Genomic DNA, 17222 nt, shown 5'->3' with positions numbered 1-17222 from the left:
CCACCCTAAAGTGGCTCCCTTAACTAAGAATTGTGGTTCCGTGCTCCCCTATCCACCCTTCCTTTATCCCAATCCTCCTGTTTCCCCAAGTCCCCCCTCCTTCCCTTCTACCTTTTCTCTCCCCATCTAAACTTACCCACATCCCACCCCACCCCCAAGATCCCAATTTTCTCCCCGGCAATTTGGTCTACTTCCCTTAGCCAAGAGGATAACTATATATTTTTCCTTGGGTTCACCTTCTTACTTAGCTTCTTTAGGTTCACCTATTGTAGACTCCGTGACCCTTATTTATGGCTAGAAACCAATTATGAGCAAGTACATCCCATGTTCATCTTTTTGGGTCTGGGACACCTCACTCAGGATAGTGTTTTCTATTTCCATCCATTTGCATGCAAAATTCGAGGAGTCATTGTTTTTTACCGCAGCGTAGTACTCTAATGTGTAGATATTCCACACTTTCTTCATCCATTCTTCCATTGAAGGACATCTAGGTTGTTTCCAGGTTCTGCCTATTACAAATAATACTGCTATGAACATAGTTGAACAAATGCTTTTGTCATATGATAGAGCATCTCTTGGGTATATTCCCAGGAGTGGTATTGCTGGGTCCAGGGGTAGGTTGAGCCCGAATTTCCTGAGAAATCGAAACACTGACTTCCACAGTGGTTGCACATGATTGCATTCCCACCAGCAATGGATGAGGGTACCCGTTCCCCCACAGCCTCTCCAGCAAAGGTTATCCTTGGTGTTTTTGACTTTAGCCATTCTGACAGGTGTAAGATGATATCTCAAAGTTGTTTTGATTTGCATTTCCCTGATTGCTAAGGAAGTTGAGCACGACCTTAAGTGTCTTTTGGCCATTTGAACTTCTTCTGTTGAGAATTCTCTGTTCAGCTCAGTGCCCCATTTTTTAATTGGGTTAATTAGCATTTTAAAGTCTAGTTTCTTGAGTTCTCTATATATTTTGGAGATCAGACCTTTGTCTGTTGCTGGGTTGGTGAAGATCTTCTCCCAGTCAGTAGGTTGCCTTTGTGTCTTAGTGACAGTGTCCTTTGCTTTACAGAAGCTTCTCAGTTTAAGTAGGTCCCATTTATTCAATGTTGCCCTTAATGTCTGTGCTGCTGGGGTTATACATAGGAAGTGGTCTCCTGTGCCCATGTGTTGTAGGGTATTTTCCACTTTCTCTTCTATCAGGTTCAGTGTGTTCAGACTGATATTGAGGTCTTTAATCCATTTGGACTTGAGTTTTGTGCATGGTGATAGATATGGATCTATTTTCATTCTTCTACAGATTGACATCCAGTTTTGCCAGCACACTTTGTTGAAGATGCTCTCTTTTTTCCATTGTATACTTTTAGCTCCTTTATCGAAAATCGGGTGTTCATAGGTTTGTGGGTTAAAGTCAGGGTCTTCTATTCGATTCCATTGGTTGACTTCTCTGTTTTTATGCCAATACAAAGCTGTTTTCAATACTGTAGCTCTGTAATAGAGTTTGAAATCAGGGATGGTAATGCCTCCAGACAATCGTTTATTGTATAAGACTGTTTTGGCTATCCTGGGTTTTTTGTTTTTCCATATAAAGTTGATTATTGTCCTCTCCAGATCTGTGAAGAATTTTGATGGGACCTTGATGGGGATTGCATTGAATCTATAAATTGCCTTTGGTAGAATTGCCATTTTTACTATGTTGATCCTCCCAATCCAAGAGCAAGGGAGATCCATCCATTTTCTGGTATCCTCTTCAATTTCTTTCTTCAATGCCTTAAAGTACTTGTCAAATAGATCTTTCACTTCCTTGGTTAGATTTACCCCAAGATATTTTATGCTGTTTGTGGCTATCGTGAATGATGAAGCTTCTCTGATTTCCCTCTCTGCTTCCATATCCTTTGTGTATAAGAGCGCGACTGATTTTTTGGAGTTGATCTTGTATCCTGCCACATTACTAAAGCTGTTTATCTGCTGTAAAAGTTCTTTGGTGGAGTTTTGGGGGTCGCTCATGTACACTATCATATCATCTGCAAATAACGAAAGTTTAACTTCTTCCTTTCCAGTTCGAATCCCCTTGATCCCATTATGTTGTCTTATTGCTATTGCTAGAACTTCAAGCACTGTATTGAAGAGGTATGGCGAGAGTGGACAGCCTTGTCGTGTTCCTGAGTTAAGCGGGATGGCTTTGAGTTTCTCTCCGTTTAATTTGATGTTAGCTGTCGGCTTGCTGTATATAGCTTTTATTATATTTAGGTATGACCCTTGTATCCCTAATCTCTCCAAGACTTTTAACATAAATAGATGTTGAATTTTGCCAAATGCTTTTTCAGCATCTAATGAAATGATCATATGGTTTTTTTTCTTTCAGTTTATTTATATGCTGGATTACATTGATAGATTTGCGTATGTTGAACCAGCCCTGCATCTCAGGAATGAAGTCTACTTGATCATAATGGATAATTTTTCGAATGTGTTCTTGAATTCGGTTTGCCAGTATTTTGTTGAGGATTTTTGCGTCGATATTCATGAGTGAGATTGGCCTGTAGTTCTCTTTCCAGGTTGGGTCTTTGAGTGGTTTTGGTATCAGAATAACTGTGGCTTCATAAAAGGAATTTGGTAATGACCCTTCTGTTTCTATATTGTGGAATACATTAAGGAGTATAGGTATTAGGTCTTCTTGGAAGTTCTGGTAGAATTCTGCATTGAAACCATCTGGTCCTGGGCTTTTTTTTGGTAGGGAGGTTTTTGATAACAGCTTCTAATTCTTCATGACTGACAGGTCTGTTTAGATTGTTCACCTGGTCCTGGTTTAATTTTCGTAAATGGTATTTATCTAAAAAAATGTCCATTTCTTTTACATTTTCCAGTTTTGTGGCATACAGGCTTTTGTAGTAAGATCTAATGACTCCCTGAATTTCCTCTGTGTCTGTGGTTATGTCCCCCTTTTCATTTCTGATCTTATTAATTTGCGTGTTCTCTCTCTGTCGTTTGATTAGTTTGGATAGGGGTTTATCAATCTTGTTGATTTTCTCCAGGAACCAGCTTTTTGTTTCGAATTTTTACCTTTTTAACCATCAGCCTTCCCCTATTATTATGCAATCATTGTTACAATCATCTTTAAAATGTATATTTTTTTACTAATCTAAACTCTTCAATGCATTTATTCTCTTCTTATGTATATTGAACAGTTATAAGGACAAATCTGTAGCCTGGGTAAATACAATAGAATTGAAATGGCAGTTTAAAATAAGGTTTTTTAAAAACTATTTTGCCAACCACAGACACAGAGGAAATTCAGAGAATCATTAGATCTTACTACAAAAGCCTGTATGCCACAAAACTGGAAAATGCAAAAGAAATGGACATTTTTTTAGATAAGTACCATATACCAAAGCTAAACCAATACCAGGTGAACGATATAAATAGACCTGTTAGTCGCGATGAACTAGAAATTGTTATCAAAAATCTCCCTTCCAAAAAAAGCCCAGGACCAGATGGTTTCAATGCAGAATTCTACCAGAACTTCCAAGAAGACCTAATACCTATACTCCTTAATGTATTTCACAATATAGAAACAGAAGAGTCATTGCCAAATTCCTATAATGAAGCTACAGTTACCCTGATACCAAAACCACACAAAGACCCAACCAGGAAAGAGAATTACAGGCCTATCTCACTCATGAATATCGACGCAAAAATTCTCAACAAAATACTGGCAAACCGAATCCAAGAACACATTAGAAAAATTATCCATTATGATCAAGTAGGATTCATCCCAGAGATGCAAGGCTGGTACAACATATGCAAATCTATCAATGTAATCCACCATATAAATAAACTGAAAGAAAAAAAAACCATATGATCATTTCGTTAGATGCTGAAAAAGCATTTGACAAAATTCAACACCCTTTATGATAAAGGTCTTGGAGAGATTAGGGATACAAGAGTCATACCTAAATATAATAAAAGCTATATACAGCAAGCCGACAGCTAACATTAAATTAAACGGAGAAAAACTCAAGGCCATCCCACTAAAATCAGGAACACGACAAGGCTGTCCACTCTCCATACCTCTTCAATATAGTGCTTGAAGTTCTAGCAATAGCAATAAGACAACATAATGGGATCAAGGGGATTCGTATTGGAAAGGAAGAAATTAAGCTTTCGTTATTTGCAGATGATATGGTAGTATACATAAGCGACCCCAAAAACTCTACCAAAGAACTCCTACAGCTGATAAACACCTTTAGTAATGTGGCAGGATATAAGATCAACTCCAAAAAATCAGTGGCCTTCCTATACACTAAGGATAAAGAAGCAGAGAGGGAAATCAGAGAAGCATCACCTTTCACGATAGCCACAAAAAGCATAAAGTATCTTGGGGTAACTCTGACCAAGGAAGTGAAAGATCTATTTGACAAGAACTTTAAGTCTTTGAAGAAAGAAATTAAAGAGGACACCAGAAAATGGATGGATCTCCCTTGCTCTTGGATTGGGAGGATCAACATAGTAAAAATGGCAATTCTACCAAAAGCAATCTATAGATTCAATGCAGTCCCCATCAAAATCCCATCAAAATTCTTCACAGATCTGGAGAGGACAATAATCAACTTTATATGGAAAAACAAAAAAACCCAGGATAGCCAAAACAGTCTTATACAATAAACGATTGTCTGGAGGCATTACCATCCCTGATTTCAAACTCTATTACAGAGCTACAGTATTGAAAACAGCTTTGTATTGGCATAAAAACAGAGAAGTCAACCAATGGAATCGAATAGAAGACCCTGACTTTAACCCACAAACCTATGAACACCCGATTTTCGATAAAGGAGCTAAAAGTATACAATGGAAAAAAGAGAGCATCTTCAACAAAGTGTGCTGGCAAAACTGGATGTCAATCTGTAGAAGAATGAAAATAGATCCATATCTATCACCATGCACAAAACTCAAGTCCAAATGGATTAAAGACCTCAATATCAGTCTGAACACACTGAACCTGATAGAAGAGAAAGTGGGAAGTACTCTACAACACATGGGCACAGGAGACCACTTCCTATATATATCCCCAGCAGCACAGACATTAAGGGCCTCATTGAATAAATGGGACCACCTGAGACTGAGAAGCTTCTGTAAAGCAAAGGACACTGTCACTAAGACAAAAAGGCAACCCACTTACTGGGAGAAGATCTTCACCAACCCCGCAAATGACTAAGGTCTGATCTCCAAAATATATAGAGAACTCAAGTAACTAGACCGTAAAAGGCTAATCAACCCAATTATAAAATGGGGCACTGAGCTGAACAGAGAATTCTCAACAGAAGAAGTTCAAATGGCCCAAAGACACTTAAGGTCATGCACAACTTCCTTAGCCTTCAGGGAAATGCAAATCAAGACAACTTTAAGATACCATCTTACACCTGTCAGAATGGCTAAAATCAAAAACACCAATGATAGCCTTTGCTGGAGAGGTTGTTGAGAAAGGGGTACCCTCATCCATTGCTGGTGGGAACGCAAACTTGTGCAACCACTCTGGAAAGCAGTGTGGCGGATTCTCAGGAAATTCGACCTGGACCCATCAATACCACTCTTGGGAATATACCCAAGAGATGCCCTATCATATGACAAAAGTGTGTGCTCAACTATAATCATAGCAGCATTGTTTGTAATAGCCAGAACCTGGAAACAACCGAGATGCCCTTCAATGGAAGAGTGGATGAAGAAAGTGTGGAATATCTACACATTAGAGTACTACTCAGCAGTAAAAAACAAGGACTTCTTGAATTTTGCATGCAAATGGATAGAAATAGAAAACACTATCCTGAGTGAGGTAAGCCAGACCCAGAAAGAGGAACATGGGATGTACTCACTCATATTTGGTTTCTAGCCATAAATAAAGGACATTGAGCCTATAATTCGCAATCCTAGAGAAGCTAAATAAGAAGGTGAACCCAAAGAAAAACATATAGGCATCCACCTTCATTAGGCGATGAAAGGAGACAGAGACAGAGACCCACATTGGAGCACTGGATTGAAATCTCAAGGTCCAAATCAGGAGCAGAAGGAGAGAGAGCATGAACAAGGAACTCAGGACCGCGAGGGGTGCACCCACACACTGAGACAATGGGGATGTTCTATCGGGAACTCAACAAGGCCAGCTGGCCTGGGTCTGAAAAAGCATGGGATAAAACCGGACTTGCTGAACATAGAGGACACTGAGGACTACTGAGAACTCAAGAACAATGGCAATGGGTTTATGATTCTACTGCACGTACTGTCTTTGGGGGAGCCTAGGCAGTTTGGATGCTCACCTTACTAGACCTGGATGGAGGTGGGTGGTCCTTAGACTTCCCACAGGTCAGGGAACCTTGATTGCTCTTTGAGCTGATGAGGGAAGGGGACTTGATCGGGGGAGGGGGAGGGAAATGGGAGGCGGTGGCGGGGAGGAGGCAGAAATCTTTAATAAATAAATTAATTAATTAAAAAAAACTATTTTGCCAAATGCTCATGTTTAACTTTTTTCTTACAAATCAGCTAGTGTTATTCTAGAACTGATTTTATATACACATTATTTATCTGACATTAAAGTCTTTTGTAAAGATTTATTTTATTTTTCTGTGTGTGTGCTCGTCTGTACTTATGCCTGTTCTAGAATGATAAGGGTTATGGAGTCCTGGAGGACTAGAGGTTAGAAAGAGCAGCAGTCCTCTGCAGAAGCAGTGCTCTTAACCACTGTGACAGCTCTCCAGCCTCTTGAGCTTAGCACTTTATACTGTGTTGTGTTTGTAGGATGTTGTGATTTCTCGTCCTTTTTCTCTATTTTTAAGTGAGCAAAATGATGAAAAGGTAGCTGGTCATTTTCATCTCTGTCTCCCAGAACATGTTCATTGTCTGTGCGTATTTATTACCACTGTGAGTAGCAGAGGTATATGCGTTCTATGCAAACACTCCTGTGATCTTTTTCTAGCAGGAGTTTTGAATCTACAGTGCTATATAATCTGTTTCTGCATATGCAGAAAGCTATCTCTAGGAAAGTTAAGTGTCAGAGTTGCTGAAACAAGAGAAATTTATTGTTGGTGTATTTTGGATAGTAACTTGAATTTTTCCAAATAAATAATCTTTACTCTCACTGTGCTTTTTTATCCCCCACCCTCTTTGGGAATTGGCTGTTCAGGGATGAGCCAGGCTGTGTGAGATGTGGCGAGAAGGGACTTGTGAAAGTACTTGTCAATCAGAGTTAGCTCCTACAGTTCACAGCTCTAGAAGAATGTAAGTAGAGGTTCACAAGCTATGTATTTGGATGTTTAAATTATAGTCCAGCTAGAAAAAGGTGAAATATGTTCCTTCCGTAACGTGGAAAACACAGTGTACTATAGGCATAGATGCAGATTCGACCCGTACAAGCCCTGGGTGTACTGTGTATAGCAGCAGCCTACACTGCATCTCATCTCTAGTTCCTTTTCTTACCTTATGAGTGTCACACTGTAGCCCAGATGCTGTACTGTGAGCCTGTGGTGCATGTGTAGGAGAGAGGGTAGGACCAGGGAAGAGACCCTCACAAGCTCTGGAAGCATATCATTTGGGTGGGGAATTTGAGATCTTGCTTTTTATTCCTTTTCCACATTAAATAACTCATTGGCCATCTGCATTATGAGAAACACAAATGAAACAGGTGAAATAATTTTAGTGATAAATTTTGTTTAATCAGTATACCTGTGGTGGTTTGAACAGGTATGGTCCCAGAGACTCGTGTATTTGAATGTGTGGTCCATTCAATGGACCTGTTAGGTGTAGCCTTGTTCGGAGTTCTTTAGAGGATGCTTGGCCCCTAGGGATCATTGTTACTCCCTAAGTCCTCTAGGATCTCTCATTTAGTTGAGACCTCTTAAGAGCCCCTTTCCATTTAAGCATGTCAGCTTCTTTTGACTCTTTTACTCTTTTGTTTATTCTCAGTAGTGATAGAATTGTCGTACATTTGTTTGCATAAGTAAGTTTTACCTTGCCTTGCTGCGTTCTTATCTTCTCCCAAAGCCAGGCCTTCTGGTTCCCTTCTTGAATACTCACTGATGTTGTAATCTTTGTTCTCCACTTTCTGGAAAGCTATATGTCTAGCAGATCAATTTCCTTCCTAGAAGATCTTCTTTTTTAAATTCTCAATTTAATAGTGCACAAAATTTCAAGCTGTACCCTTTTCTCGCCAAATGTGGGAAGCATCTAGAAAGAGGGCCATGATTTTGTTTGAATGGGAACAGTGGTTTTATCTGAGGAAAAGCCACCATATCTGAGGGGGAAAAGGGATGAAGCAAGTACCAGTTAAAGTTGAGTTATAGATGATTAGTTTTTAGCATGAGTATATCTTATACAATATTTGGGACATAGTTAATGAGAGAAAAAAATTGTCTGCACATCATATTTAGTGGTGTTCTGTAGTTTATCTCAAAAACTGAAAAACATCAGAGCAGTATACTTCCTTTATGTAAACGTTATATTTTAATTAATTAGAAATTAAAACAGATTTATATATGGGTGTTGGTGGTTCACACCTTTAATCCCAGCACCTGAGAGGCAGAAGCAGGTGGATCTCTATGAGTTCGAGGCCAGCCTGATCTACAAGAGCTAGTTCCAGGACAGGCTCCAAAGCTCAGAGAAACCCTGTCTCGAAAAACCAACAACAATAACAAAAACCCCAAAGTTTATATAATATTGACTTTTTAAAATGAAAACCAATTTTTTACTTTCTTTTTATTTTTTGTGTTTTCACACAATGCATCCCAATCCTGCCCCCTCCCCAAACAAAACAAAATAAAATTTAAGAGAAAAAAAAAGGAAGGAGAAAATCTTGTCATGGAAGCTGCAGTGTAACACAGTAAATCCCTTTATCCATCCATACATCTTTACATGTAGGCGTTCACAATAAAGAATAATTGATTTGGTTTGAGGCCCCTGGTCTCTCCTACACCACCAATGCTGAGCCCTCACTGGGGCTTTTCCTGGACATCCTGTTGCTGCCCTGTGTTGTGGAGATCCCTGGGTTTGCAGAACCAATCCCCACCCCATCCCCAGCCCCACCCTTGGTGCTCCAGTAGATCACAGGTAGGGTGAATGTTGGATTGGACCAATACAGGGCTCTGGTTTTGGACCAGTTCCTCACCACTAGGGTGAGCTCTCTTGCAGTGCCCTGGAGAATTCACCCTTGCAGAGATAGCAAGGGGCAGGGCCAGTTCTTCTGCTTTTGAGTCCTAAGGGTGGGTTCTTCCAAATCTCCACCTTCAGGGCCAGCTCTACTCTGTTGCCCAGGTGAGGTGTAGGGGCTACTCTCCAAATGCTGCAGCTGATGAAGGATAGGGAGCTCTTGAGACCCCGGAGCCAGCTCGATCTCTTGCCTCAGGGCTTGATGGACAGTGGTGTGTGTGTGGGTGTTGTGTTAGGGCATCCCCCTCTGCCCATGTTACCACATGACAGATGAGTAATGGGGACAGCTCTCCCATGCTCACCACATCGGGGCTGACTCACCTACACCTTCGCCAACAGTCAGCTCTACTGTGCTGCCCAAGTACAGGGCCCACTTTCCTGGGTCCTGCAGCTGGTAAGGGGGATGGTCAAGGGAATGGAAACCATTTTACATAACACAAATATCAACATCGATGTCATTGTTTTCTGCTTTTGAAAATCTGTGACTTTCTGTCTGGATTCTCTGCCTTCAGTTAGATGTGCTTTCACAAGGATGGTCAATTTGTACAGTCTGTTCAATACCTGAAAAAGCAAAAGGAGCACAGAGCAAGTTGGAATTTTTTATTTGTAAAAATAGTTTGACCTTGGGATTTAATGAGAAACTTCTTAGGAGGGCCCCGAGCATCCTTTGCTAACCACTGTACTTTGAATAGCAGAGCCTATCCACTCTTCTTATATTGGAGAGGATGAGAGGATGTATCTAAGCAGAATAAACAATCTTTTTGAAATTCTAATGGATCAAAGTACAATATTAAAATAACTTAAAATGGCAATTCAGTTAAACAATTTTTTGAGGTGGGGGGAGGCAGAGTTTCTTTGTAGCTCTGGGACCTGTCCTGGAACTAAGCCAGGTTGGCCTCGAACTCATAGAAATTCACCTGCCTCTGCCTCCCGAGTGCTGGGATTAAAGACATTTGCCACCACTGCCCCGCTACATCCATGCATCCAGTAAAATAACCGTTATTTAAAAGCCATGGTAACAGTTGGCTTTGTTCAGTAGGTACATTATCAGTTTTCTATGCTGAATAACTTTACATTTCTTTTGGACTACAGCTTTATTGCTATAAATTTTAGTAGATAAGTCATGTGATCATACTTTGCTCCTGGCAAAGTATAACCTTCTGGGAGAAGATTCTGAAACAATTAACTGATTGTCCTCTCATATGAAGAGATGATGCAAATGTACACAAGCGTGAGAATTAGAAATAGTTCCTGCAGTAGCTTGGACAACTGAGAAAATTAAAGGATCTCACCAGAAATAGAGCAGATGAAAAGATATGTTGGGGTGGGATAAAGATTTGGTAAGTTTAGTTTTTGGTCGAAGAGGTAGATGGCTTGAAACAGAGACGGTTGTGATTGGATTGAGCAAACTGTTGAGGCAGCGGTGAGATTTTCACGGAAAGTGACTGTAGTGCAAGAAGAAGACAAGGAAAACACAGGCTGAGGGTGTCAGTCTTAGGAAAGGGGACTAAGGAGAGTTAGGAGGGGCTCTGGGAAGGAAATGTCATCGAGATGAAGCGAGAAGAGGTCTTGAGAAGGCTGTGTGGGCAGCAACAGAAAGTACTGTGTGGAATTGGGGGATGGTGTTAACTGGTTCCTAAATCTGTCATTACAGAGCCTTGGGCATCTAGGATATGGGCTTTGATTGTTTCTTGTACTAGGTTGGGGTTGGAGGTGAGAAGAACAAATTTTGGACTTGTCTGAAGCCTCAGAAATCCGTGTTTCCCAGCTTGGCTTGTTCTGGCTCCTCAGGACCATCTTTACTCGAGTGTTAATTGTGTAAAAGACAATGTGTAGTAGGAGGCCACTTGTTTGTTATCCGGCCACCCAAACTCCCAAAATAATCACACAGAAAATTGTATTATATAAAACACTGCTTGGCCAGTGACTCTAGCATATTCTTACTACATATTAAATTAACGCATTCCTATTATTTTATATTTTGCCATGAGGCTTGTGGCCTACTAGCAAGGTTTCAGCTAGTGGCTTGCGTCTTTCTCCTCTGGCGGCTCCATGGTGATGGAGGAAGGTCATTGGTTAAATAAAGAAACTGCCTTGGCCCTTTGATAGGACAGAAAATTAGGTAGGCGGAGTAAACAGAACAGAATGCTGGGAGGAAGGGGAAGTGAGGCAGACGCACACTCCTCTCCAGGGCAGACGCGATGCAGCCAGCCACCAGGTCAGACATGCTGAATCTTTCCCGGTAAGACTGGTGCTACACAGATTATTAGAGATCGGTTGATCGGGATATGAGAATTAGCCAGTAAGGACTAGAGCTAATGGGCCAAGCAGTGTTTAAAAGAATACAGTTTGTGTGTCGTTATTTCGGGGCATAAGCTAGCCGGGAGCCGGGTGGCAGGAACACAGCCCGCAGCTCCTTCAACACCATGGCATCTCTCTGACGTTGCCTTCTTTCTCCCAGCATTCAGTTTAGTTCTCTTCCCCCTCTGCCTAGCTCTATTCTACCCAATCAAAGGCCAAGGCAGATTCTTTACTCAGTAACCATTGAAAGCAACACATAGACAGAAGGACCTCCCACACCAACAATGGAGTTTAAAAAGTTGTTCCAGTAGAACTTATTCCTCAGTCAACCTGATTTTACAATAGCAAGGCTTTCTGATATATGTTTATATTTTAGGTAAAACACTGGCCTTTGGGTCAGATTCACTCTGCACTTTGCTACTCCCTATGCCTTGAAGAGATGGAGTTCTACCTCAGTTAGATGCGGAAATAGAGTGGGAATATCCTCCAGGCTATGCCGTGCACTTGTGACATTTGTTTCTTCTTTCTGTCTTCCTGTGATAGGTTCACCAAGCTGAAGAGCCTTAACCTTTCCAATAACCACTTAGGAGTCTTTCCATCAGCAGTCTGCAGCATTCCTACCCTAGCAGAGCTGAATGTGTCTTGCAATACTCTTCGAGAAGTGCCAGCAGCTGTTGGAGCTATGCAGAAGTACGTACTTTAAACCACGGGGAAATCTGGGAAGCTCCGTGGAAGTTTCACATCATGTTAGTTTGTTGTGTTTGCCAAGGAAGTGCTGGCCTCACATCTAGCAGTAAGGCATGAGTAGTGTGTAGAGGTCACTTGTTAGAACTTTACTTTTTCAAAGGCTTGTAAAAAACTAAAATATAGTTTTAAACTGCAGTTCCTATGAATCAGTATATCCAAACATAAGAGAGTTTTCATTTTCTGAAGTATTAGAAATTAATTTTAAGAAAAAATAAGTGCATATTGGGGCAGATTTGTATTGCAGTTAGCATACTTCCCCATGTAGACCTTTGCAAGCTGAGGAAGTAGGTAACATTTCCCATTTTTATAGAAGGTTAAGATCCTTATTTCCAATTTTGTCCCCCTTGTTCATTGTTACCTTCTGCCTGTCCTTATGCATTTTGCAGCGTTACAGTAATGCAATCTTCATGAACTTGTATGTTGAAAATGTACATTTTTCTGTGTAATTGTTATGTCTTCTTTGATAGCCTGCAGACATTTTTGCTGGATGGGAATTTTCTCCAGTCTCTTCCTGCCGAGTTGATGAACATGCACCAGCTCAGCTATCTGGGTCTTTCCTTTAATGAATTCACTGACGTCCCGGAGGTATTGGAGAAGTTGACTGCTGTGGATAAGCTCTGTATGGCTGGGAACTGTATGGAGACCCTCAGACTACAGGCTTTAAGAAGAATGCCTCATATTAAACACGTGGACCTACGGTAACCTCTTTTGAGAAATGCATCTCGTTTGAGTGATTGGCTTGTATTGTTGGGTAAATTAGTCCACAGAGGGAAGAAATGACAGATTATGGGGGTTTCTTCTTCCCTGAAGCTTGCTTTAAAAAAATCCCACTTTGGTTTTGTGAACCTGAATCCAGTTTTAATTCGCCTGAATATATGGGAGCACTGGAGCAGAGGACTCTTTATATAAACTGGAAATCATCGAGAGCATGGTGGGCATTGTTCCCAGTCTGAGACATTTGATACTGTGCAGCTTCTCTTGTTTTCTGTTTGCTTGTTTTTCCTTAACTTAATGTACGTATTAAATTAAAATGTTTTAATTTCTTCTCTGTCCATTCAAGTGGCTCAGAGTTTTGCTTATCATTCTTCACAAAACATAAATTCTGTTATTAATCTCCAATCAGATACAAGGTTAGCTGTCCCCTCTACTCTGATCCCTCATAAAAGCAGAAGAGCCTTCATTTTAGTCTAACCACTCTGAAACCCAACTAGAAGCCTTGGCACTGTCCTTGCTGCCCATGGGTGCTTTGTCATCAGCCTTTGGAAGGTCAGGTTCTACTGGGTTTTTTCTTTTTTGTTTTTGGGTTTTTTGCTTGTTTGTTTTTTCAAGATAGTGTTTTTCTGTGTAGCTTTGGAAGCTGTCCTTGAACTCGCTCTGTAGACCAGGCTGGCCTTGAACTCACAGAAATTCACCTGCTTCTGCCTCTTGAGTGTTGGGATTAAAGGCAGGTGCCTGCACCACTGAGCTAGTGATTTTTAATCACTGAGCTACCTTACGCAAGAGGATCCATGTCTTCATTCTCTTAAAGATTTATTTATTTTATTCTATGTGTATGAGTGTTCTGCCTGAATACACGTATGTACCACATACACGCCTGTTCCCACTGATGTCAGAAGAAGGTGTCGAGTCCCCTAGAAATGATGTTATGAGCTGCCATGTAGATGCTAGGAACTCAATCCTGGCCCTCAGCAAAGGCAAGCAAGTGCTTTTAACAGCTGAGCTATCTCTTATGTGCCCAAGGAGGAAGATTTTTAAGTTTTATCTTTTTAAAAGAAAAAGAAGAGCCTGTTATGGACTCGACTTCTTACAAAACAATGTACAGGACTGAGTCTTTAGTGCTAGCTTGCTCAGTTTGGTACTTTTTCAACTAAATTATTCCCCCCATTAACCAGAAGTTGATGCCTGTTGGCCATAGTAAATCTTGAGCGAGTTAATTTCTATGCTTCTGCTTCTGCTTTATAAATTACAATTAATAATAGAACATAATTCGTGGAGTTGTGGAGAGAATTGAGTTGAGTTGCCTAATACTCCCAGTAAAGGGTTATGTTCAGTTGTTACCCGACTGAGGCCTGTTTCCACTCCTGAAGCCTGCTCAACTGTCTTTCTTGGCGTCTTCACTCTGTTTGTAGAAGTGGGTCTGTCCTTGTTTTGGTACCTACTTTTCTTCTGAAGCTCATTCAGTAAAGAGCCTTTATTTGCTCCCTTTCTTCCCACTTATGTGGTTTGGCTTGTGGAGAGTTGGCCAATGGAGAGTTGCTTGGCTTCATCTCTCCTCACACTAAAGAAGGCGGGCTTTCCTAACTTGGTGATGTTAATGGTGTGCAGGACTAGAATCTTAATTTAGCAAATAGAAATAGTTGTAATTTATCTGAATTGGAGAACTTTTTAGAATGGGACAGGGACCAACACTTTGCCTGGGTTAAATTTATTTACAAGCATAATGTTATTAACTCTGAGTTGTTTAATATATAATTTCATATCTCAGAATTTAGGTCTCTCTTTTTTTTCAGTGACTCTATATATATATATATATATATATATATATCACATCAAGGCTTATTATTACTTATAAATGCCTGGTCTTGGCTTGGCTTGCTGTTAGCCAGCTTTTCTTAATTTAACCCATCTACCTTTTGCCTCTGGACTTTTCAACTTTCTCTTACTTCTGTAGATCTTCCTTATTCTATGGCTGGGTGACTGGCCCTTAATGTCCTACTCTCCTTGTTCTCTCCCTTCTTCCTCCTCAGATTCTTCTGTTTATACTCTTTCCATGCCAGCCCCGCTTTTCCTTTCTCCTGTCTTGCTATTGGCCATTCAGCTCTTTATTAGACCAATCAGGTAGTTTAGACAAAGAATTACAGCTTCACAGAATTAAGCAAATGCAGCATAAACAAAAGCAATACAAGTTAAAACAATATTGTACAAAGGCATTCTTCTGTATAATCAATCATTCCTCAACTTTGCTTAGCCCTCTGTCTTCTTGGGACCAGTTTCATTCAGCTGCCAGTGGACCATTTATCCTTAGTTTTGCTTTTTTACATACTCACCCATATCTGTGAAGTAGTCTTAAGTTTTCCTAGCTTTTACCTGCTTCCACCCCACTAGCATACAAATCCTGTGCACGAGAGGCTCTGTCTTAGAGCTGCTCAGTGTATTCTCCGGCACAGCCTGGGAAGCCGTTCCTTGCTGCTCTTCCACAGTGAGATAGAAACCATGTTTTAGAAATGTGTGGTGGGGCTGGGGAGATGGCTCAGCGGTTAAGAGCATTGCCTGCTCTTCCAAAGGTCTGAGTTCAATTCCCAGCAACCACATGGTGGCTCACAACCATCTGTAACGAGGTCTGGTGCCCTCTTCAGGCACAAATGCAGACAGAATATTGTATATGTAATAAATAAATAAATAAATAAATAAGAAAGAAAGAAATGTGTGGTGACTTGACATAGTTGCTGTGTTCACACACTATATGACAGATTGGTTACACAGGAAGAACAGCCGATGAAAGTGGTAGATTTGAGTAGCAAGTCATGTGATAGAAGCTGTGTGCTTGTGTGTTCTGTGATTACTTAGAAATTTAGAAAACAGCCCCTTCTTGTGGCCTGCTAGGCAATGTTCTTACTTATCCATGATCTCACAGTGTTAGTATATAGTAGGTAAAGCCCTTGCTAAGTACTTTGAATGGAGGAGAACATGAATATAGCCAACCATGTTACTACTCCTTCCACTTAGCTTGTAGCTCGCTCGAAAGTCACAAACTGCATTGTTCCTGCCTTTGATCTGGAAGCCACAGTGCCACTTCCTGTGAACTACTATTCCCAGCTCTCCACACCCTTGGGATTCAGATGGGTGCTTCCTTCTCAATAGCACTTGCTTTGTAGGTTCTCTATATTTTGTACATTGCTACAATATCATCACATACTCATAGTTCTCCTGTGGAACAGTGCAAAGCACTTCATCTTGTTACTCTGATAATATAAAGCCAGAGGTCATCATCCTGTCCTTGCCATGATCATGACCACAGCCCTTCACAGTGTACCCAGAACTATAGCACAGGTATTTCTTTCATTTTCTTAACTATTTTGAAGAATAGGAAAGATGTTTTTCTCATTTTGCAGATAAGAGGTGACTGTTGCTCTGGGTTCTCCACCTAGAGCTAGAAGATAATCCTTCGAGCTGCTCTTCTACACACAGGAATGCCACCTTTCCTTTCCTCATAGACTTTTTTAAGTCCTCATTAAAACAGAGTTTTTGATCATCTTGGTACCAATACAGTGACTTGTAGGTAGGTGAGTTGCTATATTAAATGAAGATAATACTATCATGGTTATTCAAAGTGTAATTTCGGGAAGAACATAAAACATTCTTTAAATTCTTTCAGTTCTGTTTTCTCCAAAATAAGGCTTGTTTTTATCCATCGTGCACATTCTGATAGTTTAGTGAGCATTTGGAAATAGGCACATTTCTGGGTTAAGGCCAAATTTTGAATCTTTGAACCTAGAACAAGGAAAGAAGGAATGATGTTTTTAAGCATCGTTTTAGGGACATTTGAAGACACTATGTGCTGCCCTTGGTTGTTGACAGATTCTAGCTCTGCTGTCACTCATCCTTGTGTTTTGGTCAGTGGCTTTATGGTAGTTCTCTTAATCGTTTGTATGCATACCTATTTTGTTTATTGAAGAGCAGAAACCCCGTAGAATGTTTGATCTCCATGCATAATAACAGTGCCTTTTATCAAGTACACAAGCTTGGAGCTTTCTCACCTTGGGAGAGAGATGTTTCTTTCCAAAGGAGGTGTAGACTTCCTTGGTACCAAGAAGTGATGTTTTCATCTGTTTTTGGAAACTAAATTTATATTCGTTATATTGATTTCATATCTTTTTCATATTGATCCATTGCTGCTTGTCTTTCGCTGCTTTTCTGCAGTAACTTCACTCAGTCCAGTAGTTATCATGGCTGCCATCTTCCTCTTACGATTTCTCAAATCCTGGGTGCCAGTG

At 40.5% G+C, this 17222-nt stretch overlaps 1 protein-coding gene across 1 annotated transcript in view; it reads left to right on the top strand.

The window, feature by feature from the left end:
- Phlpp1 (PH domain and leucine rich repeat protein phosphatase 1) overlaps positions 1-17222 on the top strand; it is a 222752-nt gene that overhangs the window by 142601 nt on the left and 62929 nt on the right. Inside the window, exons 5-6 of the mRNA XM_041648172.1 lie at positions 12025-12171; positions 12696-12926. Of these exons, the coding sequence (XP_041504106.1) occupies positions 12025-12171; positions 12696-12926 (378 nt within the window). The remainder of the gene's footprint in view (positions 1-12024; positions 12172-12695; positions 12927-17222) is intronic.

Source organism: Microtus oregoni, unplaced genomic scaffold (genome assembly GCF_018167655.1).
Source record: "Microtus oregoni isolate MIOR12 unplaced genomic scaffold, Mior012 000003F_ref0000135, whole genome shotgun sequence".
Taxonomy (NCBI): domain Eukaryota; kingdom Metazoa; phylum Chordata; class Mammalia; order Rodentia; family Cricetidae; genus Microtus; species Microtus oregoni.
Note: the sequence above shows the minus strand (reverse complement) of the source record. Positions and strands in the feature narration are given on the sequence as shown.